At 53.4% G+C, this 15,626-nt stretch overlaps 1 protein-coding gene across 3 annotated transcripts in view; it reads left to right on the plus strand.

The window, feature by feature from the left end:
• The window catches only part of MID2 (midline 2), a 139,449-nt gene that overhangs the window by 110,523 nt on the left and 13,300 nt on the right, over nt 1-15,626 (plus strand). For all 3 annotated transcript variants that reach the window (XM_052813453.1, XM_052813451.1, XM_052813452.1), the window contains exons 5-8: nt 4,958-5,106; nt 5,626-5,753; nt 6,815-6,958; nt 11,364-11,525. In XM_052813453.1, coding sequence (XP_052669413.1) covers nt 4,958-5,106; nt 5,626-5,753; nt 6,815-6,958; nt 11,364-11,525 — 583 coding nt within the window. The remainder of the gene's footprint in view (nt 1-4,957; nt 5,107-5,625; nt 5,754-6,814; nt 6,959-11,363; nt 11,526-15,626) is intronic.

Genomic DNA, 15,626 nt, shown 5'->3' on the forward strand with positions numbered 1-15,626 from the left:
CATGAGCCATCAACGTGTGCTCACAGCCCAGAAAGCCAACCGTGCCCTGGGTGTGTGGCCAGCAGGTCGACGGAGGGGATTCTCCCCCTCTACTCCGCTCTGGTGAGACCCCCCTGGAGCTCTGCATCTGGCGCTGGGATCCCCAGCACAAGGAGGACGTGGACCTGTTGGAGTGGGACCTGAGGAGGCCACAGAAATGGTCTGAGGGATGGAACCCCTCTGCTAGAAGAAAGGCTGAGAGAGTTGGGGTTGTTCAGCCTGGAGAAGAGAAGGCTCTGCAGGGAGACCTTATTGCGGCATTTCAATAGGTAAAGGGGGCTTCTGAGAAAGAGAGAGAGTTTTTACCACTGGATCAGGTTTCCCAGAGAAGCTGTGGATGCCCCATCCCTGGAAGTGTTCAAGACCAGGTTGAGGTTAAGCAATCTCATCTAGTGAAAGATGTCCCTGCCCACGGCGGGGGGGTGGACTAGGGGGTGGACTAGGTGGTCTTTGAAGGTCCCTCCCCACCCAAACCCTTCTGTGATTCTGTGTTTGTACACAACCTTGAGCCCTGTGGGAGCTGGGGGGGGCACACTGCCAGGGCCATGGGGAGCGAGGCCAGGTTTTGCAGGACAACCCCAGGAGCATTTTGGGTGCGTGGCAGCTTGCAGGGCCCTGGCAGGAGTGTTTCTGAATTCACAGTGTTATTTGCTGTCACTGTAGTTCAAACTACATTTGAGCATTAAGTCAACAGCGAGTCAGAGCCTGTGACTTCTTGCTGCGGTGGAAGCAGGCTGCACATCTTGTCCTGATAACAGCAGTGGCAACAAATCCAAGTGTCATGCGGCTTAACAAGCACTACCTGCTTCGTCTGGTCCTGCTCCTGGCCATCGGCACGCCAGCCCTGCATGTGTATGTGGCTGTGCGCCTGGGAGCTGGCCAGCCTCTGCGGGGGGAGCGGAGCGATTAAACCACGGTGATGTGCTCTGCTCCCTTCTTCCCTCTCCCCCTCTCCTCTGCCTGCTCCCATTGTCCAGCTCCTTCTGGGCTCGTGGCTCTGTGCTGAGACCCGTGGCCACGGCGTGGTCAGCCCCATCTGGGATCTTTGTGGGTGCAAGGAGATGCTGCAGCCCAGCATCACTCTGTGGGGACATGGGGCTGGGAGCTGACATCCTCCAAAAGCCCAGGAGAAGGAAGAGGGATAACGTGTGGGGTTCCCTCGTACCTTGGTCACCTAACAGCTCTGCCATCTCTGCTGACAAGTGACAGCTGCCTGGCCATGTGTCATCACCTCCCGGGTTTAACCTGAGCTTCCTCGCTGCTTGAACGGAGCCAGCACCGGGCTGGCTGGGCTAATAAATCTCATGGGATGGGTGCCGGGGTCCAGCAGGTGTTTCTGCCGAACGGCTGGAGCAGGCAGGTACCAGGGGCATCCTCACCTCTGGTGGGTGATGTCCTCATCTGTGCTGGCAACGCAGCGGGCGCTTCCCAAGGGATGCCTCACCCCGGGTGCCTTTGCGGAGCTCATGGTGCTGGCTGGAGGATGCCCAAGTGTCCTCAGCTTGCTGGTAATTCACCCCGAGGTCCCCTCCTGCTGTAGCCCAGCATGCTGCTCTGTGGCCGGCACTGGAGTGGATGCAGCCGTGTGGGTGCTGTGCTGGTCGTGCAGGGGTCCATCGGCTGGCACCCAGCCGTGTCGCAGGGTGCAATGGAAACCCTTAGGTGTCTGGGGGGGGGGGATGCAAAGTCACGGCTTTTTCTTGGGTTGAGGTGCTCGGAGCTCATCTGTTGGCTTTTCACCCTTGGTCTTGTCTGTTTTGAGCTCCTGCAGAGGTGCCAGGGGCCATGGTTGCAGCCGTGCAAGGGAAGCAGGGCCCTGCTGTCAGCCGGGGGATTAGCGTGCTACTTAATTGTAAATGCACTGACAGCGCTGATACCTCGGAAGAACAGCTCGAGCAGCCTCCTGTCACCTCTGGGAGCTCCTGCTCTTGTTTCCTGATGGATTTTCAAACCGCAGACGGGGTGGGGGGTGTGTGGATTGACAGTGTGCTGCAGGGCAGCACTGGCAAGCGAGGAGAGGAGCTGCCACACGAGCAGCTCTGGGAGCCGCTGTCACAGCGGCTTCACGAGGCTTGCAAAATACCTTGCTCCCTCGTTAAAAAAAGGAAACAAGGAAATAATCGGAAGGTGTGCAGCTGAGCAGCACAACGTACTAGCTGGTCCCTTTGGAGGTGGGCTGGGAGAGCTGCGGGTGATCATATGGAGCAGAGAGGACACGGTTAAATCTGTGCCGTTGCATTCTCACAGGATGAGTCCAGCACGATGCTGGGTTGCAAGTGTGTCCTAAATAAGTGAGAGGAAACGGTGCTTCTCTGGTTGGTGCTGCAGGCGTGCTCCTGGAGGACTGCTCGTTTCATTTTAAGATACATTTGTGCAATGTTCAGGAGAGCCTCGTGTGGGATGTGGCTGCAGAGCACAGAGCAGAGGTCTGAAGTGGGATTTATCGTTTCAGAATCTGCTGTTTCAGGTACTCCCGGCCAGGCTCCATTTGCTGAAACTTGCTTTTCCCTCCCCTGAGTGTCTGTGGGGTCCTTTGCTGCAGATGCATGCAGGAACAGGGCAGTGAGAATTTATATTTCATTAGTGAGTGCCTTGTTGCCCCTCTCAAGTTGCTTTTCCAGATACAGAATTACCTCCAGCTTGGCTGCCAACGCAATTCCCAGTGTGCTGATTCCGCCTCCTTTCTTCTGTGTCTTCGCTGGTGCCGATGTAGGATCCAGGACTGCTTCTCCTAAATCAAAATATTGTCTCTGGCACCAGCAAAACGTCAGACAGCCAGAGCAATGGTACAGCAGGTTTTAAACACATTGACCTCAGCCACCTCCAGCTCCTGGCTTTCCTGAGCTCCCCTGTGCTCCCAGCTTAAACAGGAGAACTACCCCCAAAATCTATCAGCTCCTCTGTAACCTCCCTTTTCCCTCTGACCTGCTCAGCTCCTGGCTCACGTTTGAATTTTCCCATTTCCAGTGTGAAGCTGTCCAGTCTCTGACAAGGCCCCATTGCTTCTGGGTTTCCAGCCCTTTACCTTCCCGCTCGGTGCCGTTCGTGCTCTTTGGGAGACGAAGGGATGCTGCAGGGTCTGAGCCCCGGGGCGACCGAGTTTTACTGGGGTGAAGTAGGTACCAGGGGTGGCTGCACACGTGTGTGTGTGTGTGTATTCACGAGAGACAGGAGGGAATGAAGGGGGTTGCATCTCGTGGTTATTTTGTTGTTGGAGCTGTAGACCTTAACTCAGTAGACCCTACAGAAATACGACCATTGCAATCCATGAGCAGCTTCAGAGATGACCTAGGGCTTGTGCCTGCCTTTCATTTACCTTCGCCCTGTCTGCATGGAGGAGGTGGGAGTTTCAAAGGGGCTTTCCCTAGTGCTCCAGCACAGCTTTCTCCTGAGATACGGAGATTTTGCCTGAGAAATAATGTTTCTTCTGGTTTTCTTTGTTCCACTCACTACTGCTGAGCACCAGTACTTTGCAGAAGAGAGAAGAGGTGCCATCAAACCTATTCTCTTTATTCCTTAATGGCTTGTTCAGTGCTGTCTTAAGCCATCAGTAAATACCTTCCACAGAGATTTGCAGGGAAAAGACTGAAGTGCCAGAGGTGCTTTTCCGTGGAGTCACTTCATGTCCCCTTTTGAATGGTGGCTCGGCCAGGTCTGAGTTTCCACTGGACACGGCAGAGCCCTGAGCCCTGACCCCGAGCATGGGCTGTGCGGGACTCACAGGACACTTGTGTGGATGGAACAGAGCCCGTTCAAGCCGTGCGCCCTATTTTGGGGTGCAAATGAGTGCCTGGGCTGGTTTTTCAGCTCCTGCTTCCCTGTGTTGTGGGTAACTCCTGTCCTGTCTTACTGCAGCACCTCACCTTTAATTGCAGAACAATTTGTGGCTGCAAATGTGATGTTTTCCAGCAGCCCTGCTGGGGCTGAGCCAGCGTGAGGTTTCCTTGCCCTGTGCTGAATTGCTTTGCAGGAGCGTTCCACTCCCGGCCAAATCTACTGAGAGCTCACACAGGGTGGATGACATTGTTTGCACAGGAGGAGTGGAGAGAGGATGCATTGCTGTCCTGCTTCGGTCACGCGTGGGACCCTGTCCTGGTTTTGGCTGGGATAGAGTTAACTTTCTTCCTAGTAGCTGGTATAGTGTTATGTTTTGGATTCAGTATGAGAAGAATGTTGATAACACACTGATGTTTTCAGTTGTTGCTAAGTAGTGTTTAGACTAAGTCAAGTCTTTTTTCAGCTTCTCATGCCCAGCCAGCAAGAAGGCTGGAGGGGCACAAGAAGTTGGGAGGGGATACGGCCAGGACAGCTGACCTAAACTGTCCAAAGGGATATTCCATACCATGTGATGTCATGCCCAGTATATAAACTGGGGGGAGTGGGGCTGGGAGGGATCGCCACTTGGGAACTAACTGGGCATCGGTCAGCAAGTGGTGAGCAATTGCATTGTGCATCACTTGTTTTGTATATTCTAATTATTTTATTATTATTATTGTAATTTTATTATTGTTATTATTATCATTATTAGTTTCTTCCTTCCTGTTCTATTAAGCTGTACTTGTCTCAACCCATGAGTTTTACCTTTCTTCCAATTCTCTCCCCCATTACACTGGGTGGGACGGGGGGGCAGTGAGTGAGCGGCTGCGTGGTGCTTAGTTACCAGCTGGGGTTAAATCATGACAGACCCTTAGAGCAGTCTGGAGGCTTTTCCCTGGGGCTTTCCCACCTGTGAGCAAAATTTAACATGGTAAGTGCATTGCTGCTGTCCCTCCCTAGAGCCTTTGGGGACATTTCCCTGCCGTTTTGCCACTCCTTGCTTACCCTGAGCAGCCGCTGGTTTAGGATTTGGTTTCCTCTGTGCTTTTCAAGCTACGTGCTGGCTTCTGAGCACCTTTGCTTCCCTCTGCTCCTCTCGCAGGTGATGAAGCTGCGGAAGCTGGCCCAGCAGGTTGCTAACTGCCGGCAGTGTCTCGAGCGTTCGACGGTCCTCATCAACCAGGCAGAGCACATCCTGAAGGAGAACGACCACGCGCGGTTCCTGCAGACGGCCAGGAACGTGGCCGAGAGGTGGGCTGGCCTGCTTGGCTCGGGACAGCGATGGGATGTCGCTGGCATTGTCCCCTGGTCGCAGCTCCCTGCCCAGGGACGCGCCGTCCTCCCCCCTGCAGCCTTGCGGCATGCTGCCCTCAAATAAACACCGGGCTTGGGGGGGTCGCCGCTTCCCGTCCCTCGCAGGACACGAGTTGCATGGCAGGTCCTAACAAAGCTGAACGTCTACTGTGGGAGCAAATGTCATTCCATGGGGGGAAAGTGGTGGAAATGCCAATCCGAAGGGAGCTCCGGGGGCAGTCGGGGCTGGGACCCCCCAAGGATGGAGCCCCCCCCACCTCTCTGGGGACCTGTCCCCAGGCCAGGCCACTCTCCTGGGGCAGGAGCAGCAGTTAGTAGGTGCAGGCTGGTTTCCCAACAGCGTGTAATGTCCCTGTGAGGCTGCTCGCACCCTTTTAATCCCCCACCTCGCTGCTGCTGGGTGTCGGGAGCGGCGTGCACCCTGATGCGTATTGATGGTCTCTTCTTTTCTTTCAGGGTCGCCATGGCAACTGCATCCTCTCAGGTTCTGATACCAGATATCAATTTTAATGACGCCTTTGAAAACTTTGCTTTAGATTTTTCCAGAGAGAAGAAGCTGCTGGAGGGGCTGGATTATCTAACCGGTGAGTGCACAGACACGCTGCCCACTGCCTGTGCCCTGCGTCTTCCCCGCAGCCCCCCCACCCCGCGCCCCGCTGAGGGCTGGCAGGCATATTTTAAAGCAAACTAGGTTGCCGCTCATTCTCACTGCTAAAAAATGCCTGGTCAGCTGTGGCAGAGCAGAGGTCTGTCACCAGGACAGTGATGTGTCCCCGTTCTCCTGTTGCACTCTGCCTCTCCTGGAGGACTGGTGGAAAAGTTCAGAAAGCAGGTGAAAAACGATGGTCTCCACAAGGCGGGGAGGAGGCTGATGCCCATAAGGATCTGAGAGGGTGGATTACAGGGAGGGAACGGTGAATTAACCAATTATTGTACTTCTAATGCACTGCATGCTTTAGCATTTCCCTTTTTCTGCCCTTTTTGTGGGTGTCTGGGTGCTAAGTTATGAACTCCTGTGGGCAGAGACTTTGCTGGGCCTCTTGGTGCTGCCTTGATGCCCGCAGCAGAGGCCGAATGCTGCTCTCGCCCTTGTCCGGGATGATGCAGGGTGTCCAGGAGCAGCCCTGCTGCAACTGACTGCCGCTGGACCGTGCTGTGTGCTGCAAAACCGGTGGGAGGGATGAAGGCTCTGGAGAAGCAAGGACATCGTTAGTCGCCCAAATCTGATTTTCTTCATTGTGAAGCAGATCAGCTTGCAATGAAAGGTTAACGACAAACACGTGTCTGGAACAGTTATGGGACAAAATACTTACTCCACAACCAGTGCTGAGAAATAGGTGGATTTTGAAGTGGCTTCTCAGCTTGGTTCAGGGTGGGGCTGTCAGACCTGGCGGAGGCAGCAGTGAAAACCCCTTGTTCTGGCACGTCTGAAAACATGCTGGCCCCTGGATATTTTGTTATCGCACTAAAAAGTTTAGTTAAGTGGGAAACACAAGGATAGATAAAATGAGACAGTTGTTTGTGTCAAGAGACTCTGCTCCCCTCACAAGCCCATCTCTATCCTTAAGCAAGCAAAAAAGCCCTAGGTATATTAAGAAAAAAAAGCACAAACTTACCGAAATAAGTTATCTGTGATCTCCCGCAGCGCCAAACCCGCCGTCCGTCCGAGAGGAGCTTTGCACAGCCTCCCATGACACGATCACCGTCCACTGGATCTCAGAGGACGAGTTCAGCGTCAGCTCCTATGAGCTGCAGTACACCATCTTCACCGGCCAAGCCAACTTCATCAGTAAGTCACTGCGTGCTACCTTGGTTTGGAGGACCGTGGTCTGCTTTGGGAAGAAAAAGGTTCTCGGGGAGAATCAGCAGGTTTAAAGGCTGGGAATTAGGGGAAGAAACTGCCACAAAGGATCCTCTGAGGACACCGCTCAGGGCTGTAATCAAAATGATGGAGGGCCACCCCGTGCTGGGGGTCCGTAACTGAATTGTTTTGCCCTGCGCTTGGCGTCTGCAGCCTCGGCTCGGTGAAGCGTGTGGTGCATTAGAGGGTCTCATCCGTTTCACAGCTACCGGATCTGTACATCTCACACCGCGCGCTGAGATCGTACGGGCAGGGCAGCACTGGCTGCTTTGTGGGCTGATAATTAAGAGTGATTTATGTACCTTCCATAACAATATTGAGGCATGTCTCCAGGTAATTTTTCCTGAAAATAACCACCATACCTAATTATTTTTCCACACCACCACAAATTTGCTGGGCAGGAATGGGATTTGAGGACCGAGGAGGGCTCTTGCTGATGGGTCTGTGGTGGCACTAATCACTTAGGAAGTGCTGTGGTTGGACAGCAAGGAACCTGCGGCTCAGGTCGCAGCATCCAGCTCCTCTGGGAGAGCCTGGGCTTTCTGGACTCGTGAAATATGCTCAGCATATTTTCCATGCCATGATATCTTGTAGCACAACAGGACAGCTTTAAAACAGTTTTACAGGGCTGAACCTGCCCCCAGGCTTGCCACAAGGTCAGGACAGCAACCTCTTAGATACAAAGCTCCCTCCTGGATATTTGTTATTTGATGAAGACTATGGTAGTTACGCAGTTTTTAATATTACAAATATTTTAACAGCGCATTTAGCAGCTGTCTCCACTGTTTGGGGAGGGAGGTAATGGGATCCAGAGACATCCGCGCAATGGATGGCTGGTTGTTCGCAGGGCACCCTCGGAGGCGTGGTGTGTGCTCAACCAGAGCAAGCAGGAGAAAGCGAGCTTGTGATTATGGTGACTTTGAAGGGATGCACTCTGCCCCTCATCCTGCTGCCTGAGTGCGATGGAAGACAGAAGCAGTGAAGGCAATGAAGGAAGCAGAAGCAATGAAGGGAAAATAAGGTGGTTTTTTGAGGAGGAAAACAGAGACTGTTGCAAACTGGGGGGAGGTAGAGCAACTCTGGCAAAGCATCGTTCTGTCCCGGTGACCTCCTGCCACTCTTCCGAAGATCAGGACTGGAGGGGTTTTGCATTCTGGAGGAAAGTTAATTTGTGGGCTGGGTTATAGGAGAGAGTCCAGGGAAACTGCTTGTTTCATACAAGAAAAAAATATGGATGTTGTAATGGGAGAACAAAAATACAGCTTCCAGTTTGTCCGCCCTGAAGTAGTGCTTTGGAAGAGCACAGCATCCCCCAGCATGGGTCGTGCAAGGAAGTTTTATTCCTGGTTTTACTTAGTAGCACTTAACCATTGTAGGAAGTGCTGACAAAATGCTTCGGAGTGGACTTTTTGGGCCGCTGTCAGTTTATCTCGCTGGTCAGGAAGACATCGGTGCTGGAAGCACAGTGTCGTGGCACAGGAAGGCTGTTAAGTGCACTTTAAAATATGCAGGAAGCTGCCAGAGAAAGTTACTGCTTGCAACTTTCAAAGCTGATTAAACTTGCATCCCCAGCCTTTGCCCTCATTTTGGAAAACAAGATGATTTATTTCCTCTCGGTCAGAGGTTAGTTATGGGTACCCAGTGCTACAGCAGCTAGATTTCCCCTGCTCAGTTCTCCTCTCCTCCCCCAGCCACAACATGTTGTCTCCAGCGTTTTGTCCTTCTCTGAAAGCCCGGGAGAGCTCAGCAACCTCTTTGGCTCCATTCTTAGATGGCCACCAGCCCCCATCTCCCCTGCACCTGCCAGCTGAGTAGGAAACGTGAACCGTGCTGGTATCACCGGGTTGTTTAGGTGGGGAGGGACCTGAAGGTCTTTGCACCAGCTCTGCGTAAGCTGGGCTGACTTAGGGCTCGGTCAGGTTGCTCAGGGCTTGCTTCTTGAGTATTGACCATCTCCAAGGACGGAGAGTCCCCAGCTCTCAGGGCCCTGCTCCAGTGCTTCCCCACCCTCAGCTAGAAGAATTTTTTCCTTACTTAACCAAGATTTCCCCCGCTGCAAATTGTGCCCTGGCACTGGGGCTGTGCCGGGGGAAGGGTCTGGCTCCCCGTTCTCCCCATATGCCGCTTTGGGCACATGGCTTAGACTCCAATCCATCGAGGGGCTTGGGAATTAGTCACCTACCCACCTTTGGGGCTGTGCAGGTTTGGCACAGGCGTTAGGGTGGGGGCTGTGGAAACTGCAGGGGCTACGAACGGCAAGGGCAGCTCTGGAAGAAAGCCCAGAGGGGCACATGTAAGGAGTGTCTTCCTTGGCCAACTTTGGTAGCTCTTCATAGAAGGAGTAAAGAAAACATCTGTTAACATCTCAAAGGAGAAAATGAATAATACATTGTCACTTGAAATAACACAGTCGGGTCTGGGTGATGAGAGTGTTTGAGTCCTGGCCGAACTCATGCATGAAGAGACACTGGAAATAGTGCGCTAGGGCTCACCTAGCAGGAGCACGAGGAGGCTTCCCATGAAAGGAAATACCTTTTTCAAAGATTACACAGTTGGCCAGTGGAAACCATCCCCTTCACACTCTCTTTAAAGCCAAGAGCTCGGCAGGAGTCGGACATTTTTATGGATGATGAAAGCTGCAATAAAAAGGATTTTTTTTAAGCTTTGGCAAGGATAGAAGCCTTCAGTCTTCAAGGCCAACCCCTTCTTGGTTGTTTGGGGAAAGAAACCTGCTTGGGAGGCCAAATCATTCCCAGACTGTCATCTTCCAGCCACCTTCTCCTTTCTGATGAAGGATCCAAAGCTGGTCCTTGTCTGCAGGGAGATAACACCTACCCGTGCTTGGCTGAAAGCTGTGTGCTCCGATGAAAGCTCTGCGTGTAGGATGCAATTGGTATCACAGCTGTTTTATTTTCTACTTCAAATAACATTGCTCTGCTCCCCTAGGCCATTTCAACGTATATTTTAAACCAAATCCAGGCTGACAATGACTGCAACCTGCCCTTGTCCTCCAGCTGAGCAAGCCACTGGAAATAAACAAACACCCCAATGTAAGCCTTAAAAGAGGAGGTGTGGAGCGTTTTCCAGGCTCCTGCCTTCCAGCCGTGTGCACGTATGCGGGCAATAGGAGGCTAAAAACCCTCCTCCAGTCACCCTTAATTCACAAACCACTCCTCACGTATCGTCTCGCCCCTCGCCTCCAGACCTGCTGGATCCGAGAAGCCTCCAGATACTGCTTCTGAGCTTCCTCCTTTTTTGGTTTTCCTCTTTTGGTTTAAAGCAACAGTCCCATGTTGTGATAGCTGCCCCAAAGCCGTTTTCAGAGAGCCCGGAGCTGCTGCGTGCTGCAGCGGGTGGTCCTGGGCACTTGCTGCCCCCGGCCCGTTGGTGCCACCACTGGAGGTTGCTCCTGAAACCCGCAGCATCCTTTTCCCCCAGTGCTGGCTGCTCAACATACTTGTGCAGTCTGCACGTTATTCTCACCCCAGCCGTGCCGGTGGCAGTAGCAGCATCTGTGGCACCATGTAGGGCTTTTCTTCTTTCCTGGAGCATTGTGTCATCCCACCTTAGATACAACACTACGTTTTCAGTATGTGCCGGGCTCTGCAGCTCTGGCAGTGCAAGCCACTGCAGTGTTAGGGCTTAGTGCCCTCAGTGCCTTAGGGTCTTTGGGCTCTTAATCCCTTTCCATTTCCAGAAAGATTTTAGGCTCCTGAATGTTTTCCAAGCATCCCTTTGCTGGGAGCTGTAATTGTCTTGGAACCGCTTGGCAGACCAGTCTACACAGGGAGACGAAGCATCAGCATCCCTTGGACCTGGATTATTGCTTCCCACCCCGAAGCACTGAGTGCCATGCAGGAGGAGGATTAGAGTGCAAACATGTCCCTTCCTGCTGCCAGCATTGCATATTGCAGCCCCCGGAGCAGCTGGGAGGTTGTCCTGCAGGAGCGAAGAAATGTGAGAGGATGATGGTGGGCATCGCTTTCTCCCAGCTACCAGCAGCTGCCTGTGCCGTCTGCCCTGGCTGGAAGGTTGAATTCCTTTCTCTCTGCACCCTTTCCCCATCACTTCCCATGGCGGCATCTTGAGGTGCCAGCGCCCCACCCCTGGCTTTGCCTTACCAAGCGTTGCCTTTATGTGATAATAAAAAAGGCTCTTTGAGTTGCTGGGGTTTATCATCTATGGAAATTTTCCTGCAGGTGCTCTTAACTCTCAGGCAGGCGGTAAATCAGCCTAAGGGATGTGTGGTCACTGAGCTCTGCCTTAGCAGCACGTGGTCTTTGTATTCTGACCTTTCCTGTGAATAAATCTTCCCCCCTCTCCTGTACCGCAGGTCTCTACAACTCCATGGACAGCTGGATGATCGTCCCCAACATCAAGCAGAACCACTACACCGTCCACGGGCTCCAGAGCGGCACCCGCTACATCTTCCTCGTCAAGGCCATAAACCAGGCGGGCAGCCGAAACAGCGAACCCGCCAGGCTCAAGACAAACAGTACGTGCTCGGGCGCTCGCCTTGCCTTGGTGGGTGGTGGGAGAGCAGCTCCATCGGCGCTCGAGTCCAAAGGGGTACAGCTGAGCTGCTCCCTGCGAGCCCACAGTTGCTGGCAGTGTGATGGAGGCCCCCAGGCTATTTAAATTATTTAACGTGTCCGTCTTACTCGGTGTCTCAGCTCCTTCCCTGCCTTGAGGGATGGTCTCCTGCTACCCCACGCAGTGCCTGGGGCTCCCATCAGCTCTCTGCTCCTGTCGGCACCCATCTCTATGGGTTCCTGGGGCAGCTGGGGTTTTAGGAGATCATGAAGGTCCATTTCTGGTCGCTTTACATCACTGGACTTTTGGGGGCTGATGTATGGAGTCCCAGGGCAATTGTGTGCTTGTGCGTGGCTTTACTTACAGGGCGTTGCAATTCTGGGGAGCCATAAGGAGATTGAAAAGTGTCTGTGTGGTAGTGGATGGGGCTTTGCAGCCGCACGCAAAGCAGAAAAGAAGTTGTGCGTCCCATCACCTCGGGGACGGCCAAGGAGGGTTAAATATGTTTAGGGAATTCAGAGTGAGACTCGACAGAAATCAGAGGGCAGCAGAACTGGACCCGTCCCGACAAGGAGGGAGTTTCTGGGTCTGTAGTGGGAGGAGGGAAGCCTTTTCCCGTTGAAGGGCAGGAAACACCGTGGGGCCGTCAGCCCCTGCTGCCTGGGGGGACGTCACAGGAGACCCAGCGTGAAATGTCGAGGGAGAAAATAAGTCAGCTCTCCAGGCTTCTGCCCGCAGCTGCCTGCTCCATGGCCGTGTCTCTTTGATGTTCATTGAGCTGTCTCTGCCCAGCCCTGGCGAGCGCAGCCCTCCCTTGTGTTTCCTTTCCCAACGTTGCAATTGCTCCTGCCTTGACTAGGCTTCGGAGATGATTTATCGCCTCCGCCTCCTCATTTTCTTTGCACGACTTTAAACCAAATGAAATTAAGTAAAGGCGGTGTAGCGGTGGGGCTGGAGGAAAGCTGCTGAGAAGCAAACTCCAATCCAGTTCTGCCTTGTTTATTAAAAATGTATCCCTCCTGCGGCTGCTGTTTTTAAGTGCTTCCCCATGCTTTGAAAGGCGCTCGCTCTGGAAATAAGAAATGGGTGGCTTGAGAAGCTGAGAGTGACGCTGTGACAGCAGCGCAGAGGGGAGCGAGGGCGGTTTGCTTCGGTAGCAGCTCCCAGGGGACGGGGCTTGCTCTTTTGGTTTTTTAACTGAGTGTCAGTCATTGGAGATGCAGGCACGCTGCTGAGGGCTCCTCTTCAGAGATGAACTCGATTTACTAGATTAAATAAGAGCCCAATCACGTTTTGAACTCCCCCTGTTGCAGGGATGTGTCTGCAGCAGCTTCCTGCATGTGTAAAATCTCAAGCAAGCCTCAACCTGAAGCACTGCACAAATTATTAGGTATGACTGTAGTTTTCCATGTGCCAGGAGCTCCTTTCACATGACCAAATGACCAAGGAACCGATCCCAGCGCCTCCTGCACGGGCGATGGGAGGGAGAGGTGCACAGCTTTAATGGGCACGCATCCCTCTCTGCTACTGGTTCCACGTTTATCTGCAGCCTGTGAAAAGCGTTTAGGGAAACTTCTGAATTTCTGAATGTATATAACATATATTTATATATTTTCTTTCTGTGGCCAGCCTCGGTGTACAAGGGCTCCTTTGGGGTGTTCGCTGCTCATCACATCCTCACTGGCCACTTCTCCTGCCTGTACTTGTCATTAATGTGGCAACAGGGTTTTCTCCTTTTCAAGTGGGTGGTTAGAAGATGGCTCACACTTTTCAACTGCTGTAACCCTGGCAGAAATGTCAGCAGCTCGACGAGGAGATGGGCCAATTAGCATATTTCACAGCCCTCTTTCTGCTCCTGAAGTGATGTTTGGAGAGATTCCTTCATCACCAGAAGGTCAGTGTCAGGACATGTATTGATTTCCGCAGCATCAGTGCTGTCAGTGCGCACTAAATCTGCGTTCCCAAACTGCTGGAACGGAAGAGCTTGGGAGAATAGTTTTGGTTTAGTGACAGAGAGAAACCTTCCTCTGCTGAGTCTGGGCCTGAGTAGGTCTTATTTATTAGCAAGTGTCCAAAACTGGATGAAAGTGCCAGAAAACAGGGACGGTCCCAGCTCTGGTAGTAAATAAAGTGCAAGGAAGGTGGTTTTTACAGGCCTTGCCTTGACCATTGCAGATTGGTCTTATTCTCACTCGTATTTCTGTCTCTTCCCGATTTATACATCTCTTGGTGAGACCTCCTGGGTTGTACAGGGCGGCTCACATCCGCATCCCATCTGAAACGGCAGTTGGATCTTACCTGGAGGGGTGGGTTTGCTGCAGCACAAGTTTGCTGCCTGAGTGATGGTCTCTGAGGTCCCTGTTAATGTCAGGATCGTGTTAGTGCAGGTGCTTCCTAAGGAGGGGGATGATACCTCAGCAAGTGGCCCAGCAGGGAGTCTGTTGGAAGATTCATAGGTTTGGATGGATTTATTGCTTTTCTGCAACTTGACAACTCAACAAGTCCTGCAGCTTTGCTTCCTCGAGGTGATGCCTGATGGGAGGACAGTAATCACTGCTGTCAAGCTCACTCTGCAAGGTGTCCTGTGGCCCACAGCCGCCTCCTGCTTGTTTGCTTCTGACTGCGGGGCAGCTGCCTGAGGGCTTATGGACCAGGCTGACAGTCCCCAGCTGCAGGGTGACAGGTCTATCGGGTTTCGTACAAGGGTGCTTCTGAATATGAGGTACGAGTGGCATCTTAGATGGCTGGCCAGAGCAGGGACAGTGCTGCTGCGGGCAGGGGGGAGGAAAAGAAGAGCAAGAAGGGCTGGCAGTATGTTACTGCGGCTCGGCTTGCTCTTCTGCTGGGCAGAGCGTGGTGAGCACCTGCAACGAGGACAAAGGTTGTTTCTTGACGTATCCATCCCTGCCTTTCTCTCCACAGCGTGCTTTCAGCTGAATGCGGTCACCTGCCGCCTGCCCTCTCTGCTCTGCCCCGTCCCCTTCCCCTCGCGGGGCGGACGGGAGCTGCCGCGCCGCGGGGCAGGGGCCGGGCCGGTGCTGCACCGGCGGTACCGCTGCGCTGACCCACCCGGCGGAGCGGGCTTGCTGCTCCCCATCCGTTCGGCTGGATGTCGGGGATCGTCTCTTGCTGCCGGGGGATCTCGGTCCAGTTGTTTCCGTAGCCGTTATGTAAACCAGCACGCAGCCCCATCTTGGCTGTCCCTCTGGGTGGCTTTTTTGACACGCTGGAGCTGGCATGGTTAGCAGGACCTGCTGAGATTCACCGTAATTGATTCCTTTCATGAAGCATCAAGAAAAGGAAATCTGGCAGTGTAGCCACCCCATTAACAGCCCTTGTCTTGCAGACAAATCGCTGCTGGGGTAGACAGAAAACTAAATATTCTTATCAGCGCCCAGGATGGGTGAGCCTCACGGGCTCCTGCCTCCGTGCCGCCCTCCCTCGTGCACCTCTTCCAGGGAGCAAGGGGCAAACGGGAGCATCCGAAGCTGGTGCGTCTGCTCATCTCCGTGGCAGGAGCCCTCTGAGGTCCAGGGGAGCTGGGCGGGAGTCCCACAGGCTCCCACCAGCCAGCACCCCCTCCTCAGCCCGTCTCCATTCCTGGCACACCACTGACCTGCTTAATTGACCTTGAACATTTTCCTAGCGGCAGTGCTGGCCGCCTCCTCCTCCCTCTTTTCTCCCGCACACCCAAGGCCAGCCAGGATTTCCTCCTCTGCTCAGATGCTGCAATGCTCAAGACTTTGCAGGGAAGGGAAGTATAATTAAGCTGATAAACACCCTGGAGGGTGCAGCTTGCTGTGTCCAGCCCTGGAGCTGGCCCGTTTCCCACAGCTCTCAAGCCCCGTGCAGGCGCCATGGATGGATGAATCAATGAAGGGCTATAAGGAATATTCCAGCAAGGCTAATCTGTGAGATCAAAGTTACCTGAGTGACCTGCCCAGGATCTATACGTTCATGAAAACTTGTCAGGAGGAACCGCCATAACTCCCAGCTCTGCCAGGCAGGGCCGGGGGGGCTGGAGAGGTGCAGTAACTAACCTGGGGAAGTAAAGAGGAAGGTG

Source organism: Harpia harpyja, chromosome 18, assembly GCF_026419915.1.
Source record: "Harpia harpyja isolate bHarHar1 chromosome 18, bHarHar1 primary haplotype, whole genome shotgun sequence".
Classification (NCBI taxonomy): Eukaryota; Metazoa; Chordata; class Aves; order Accipitriformes; family Accipitridae; genus Harpia; species Harpia harpyja.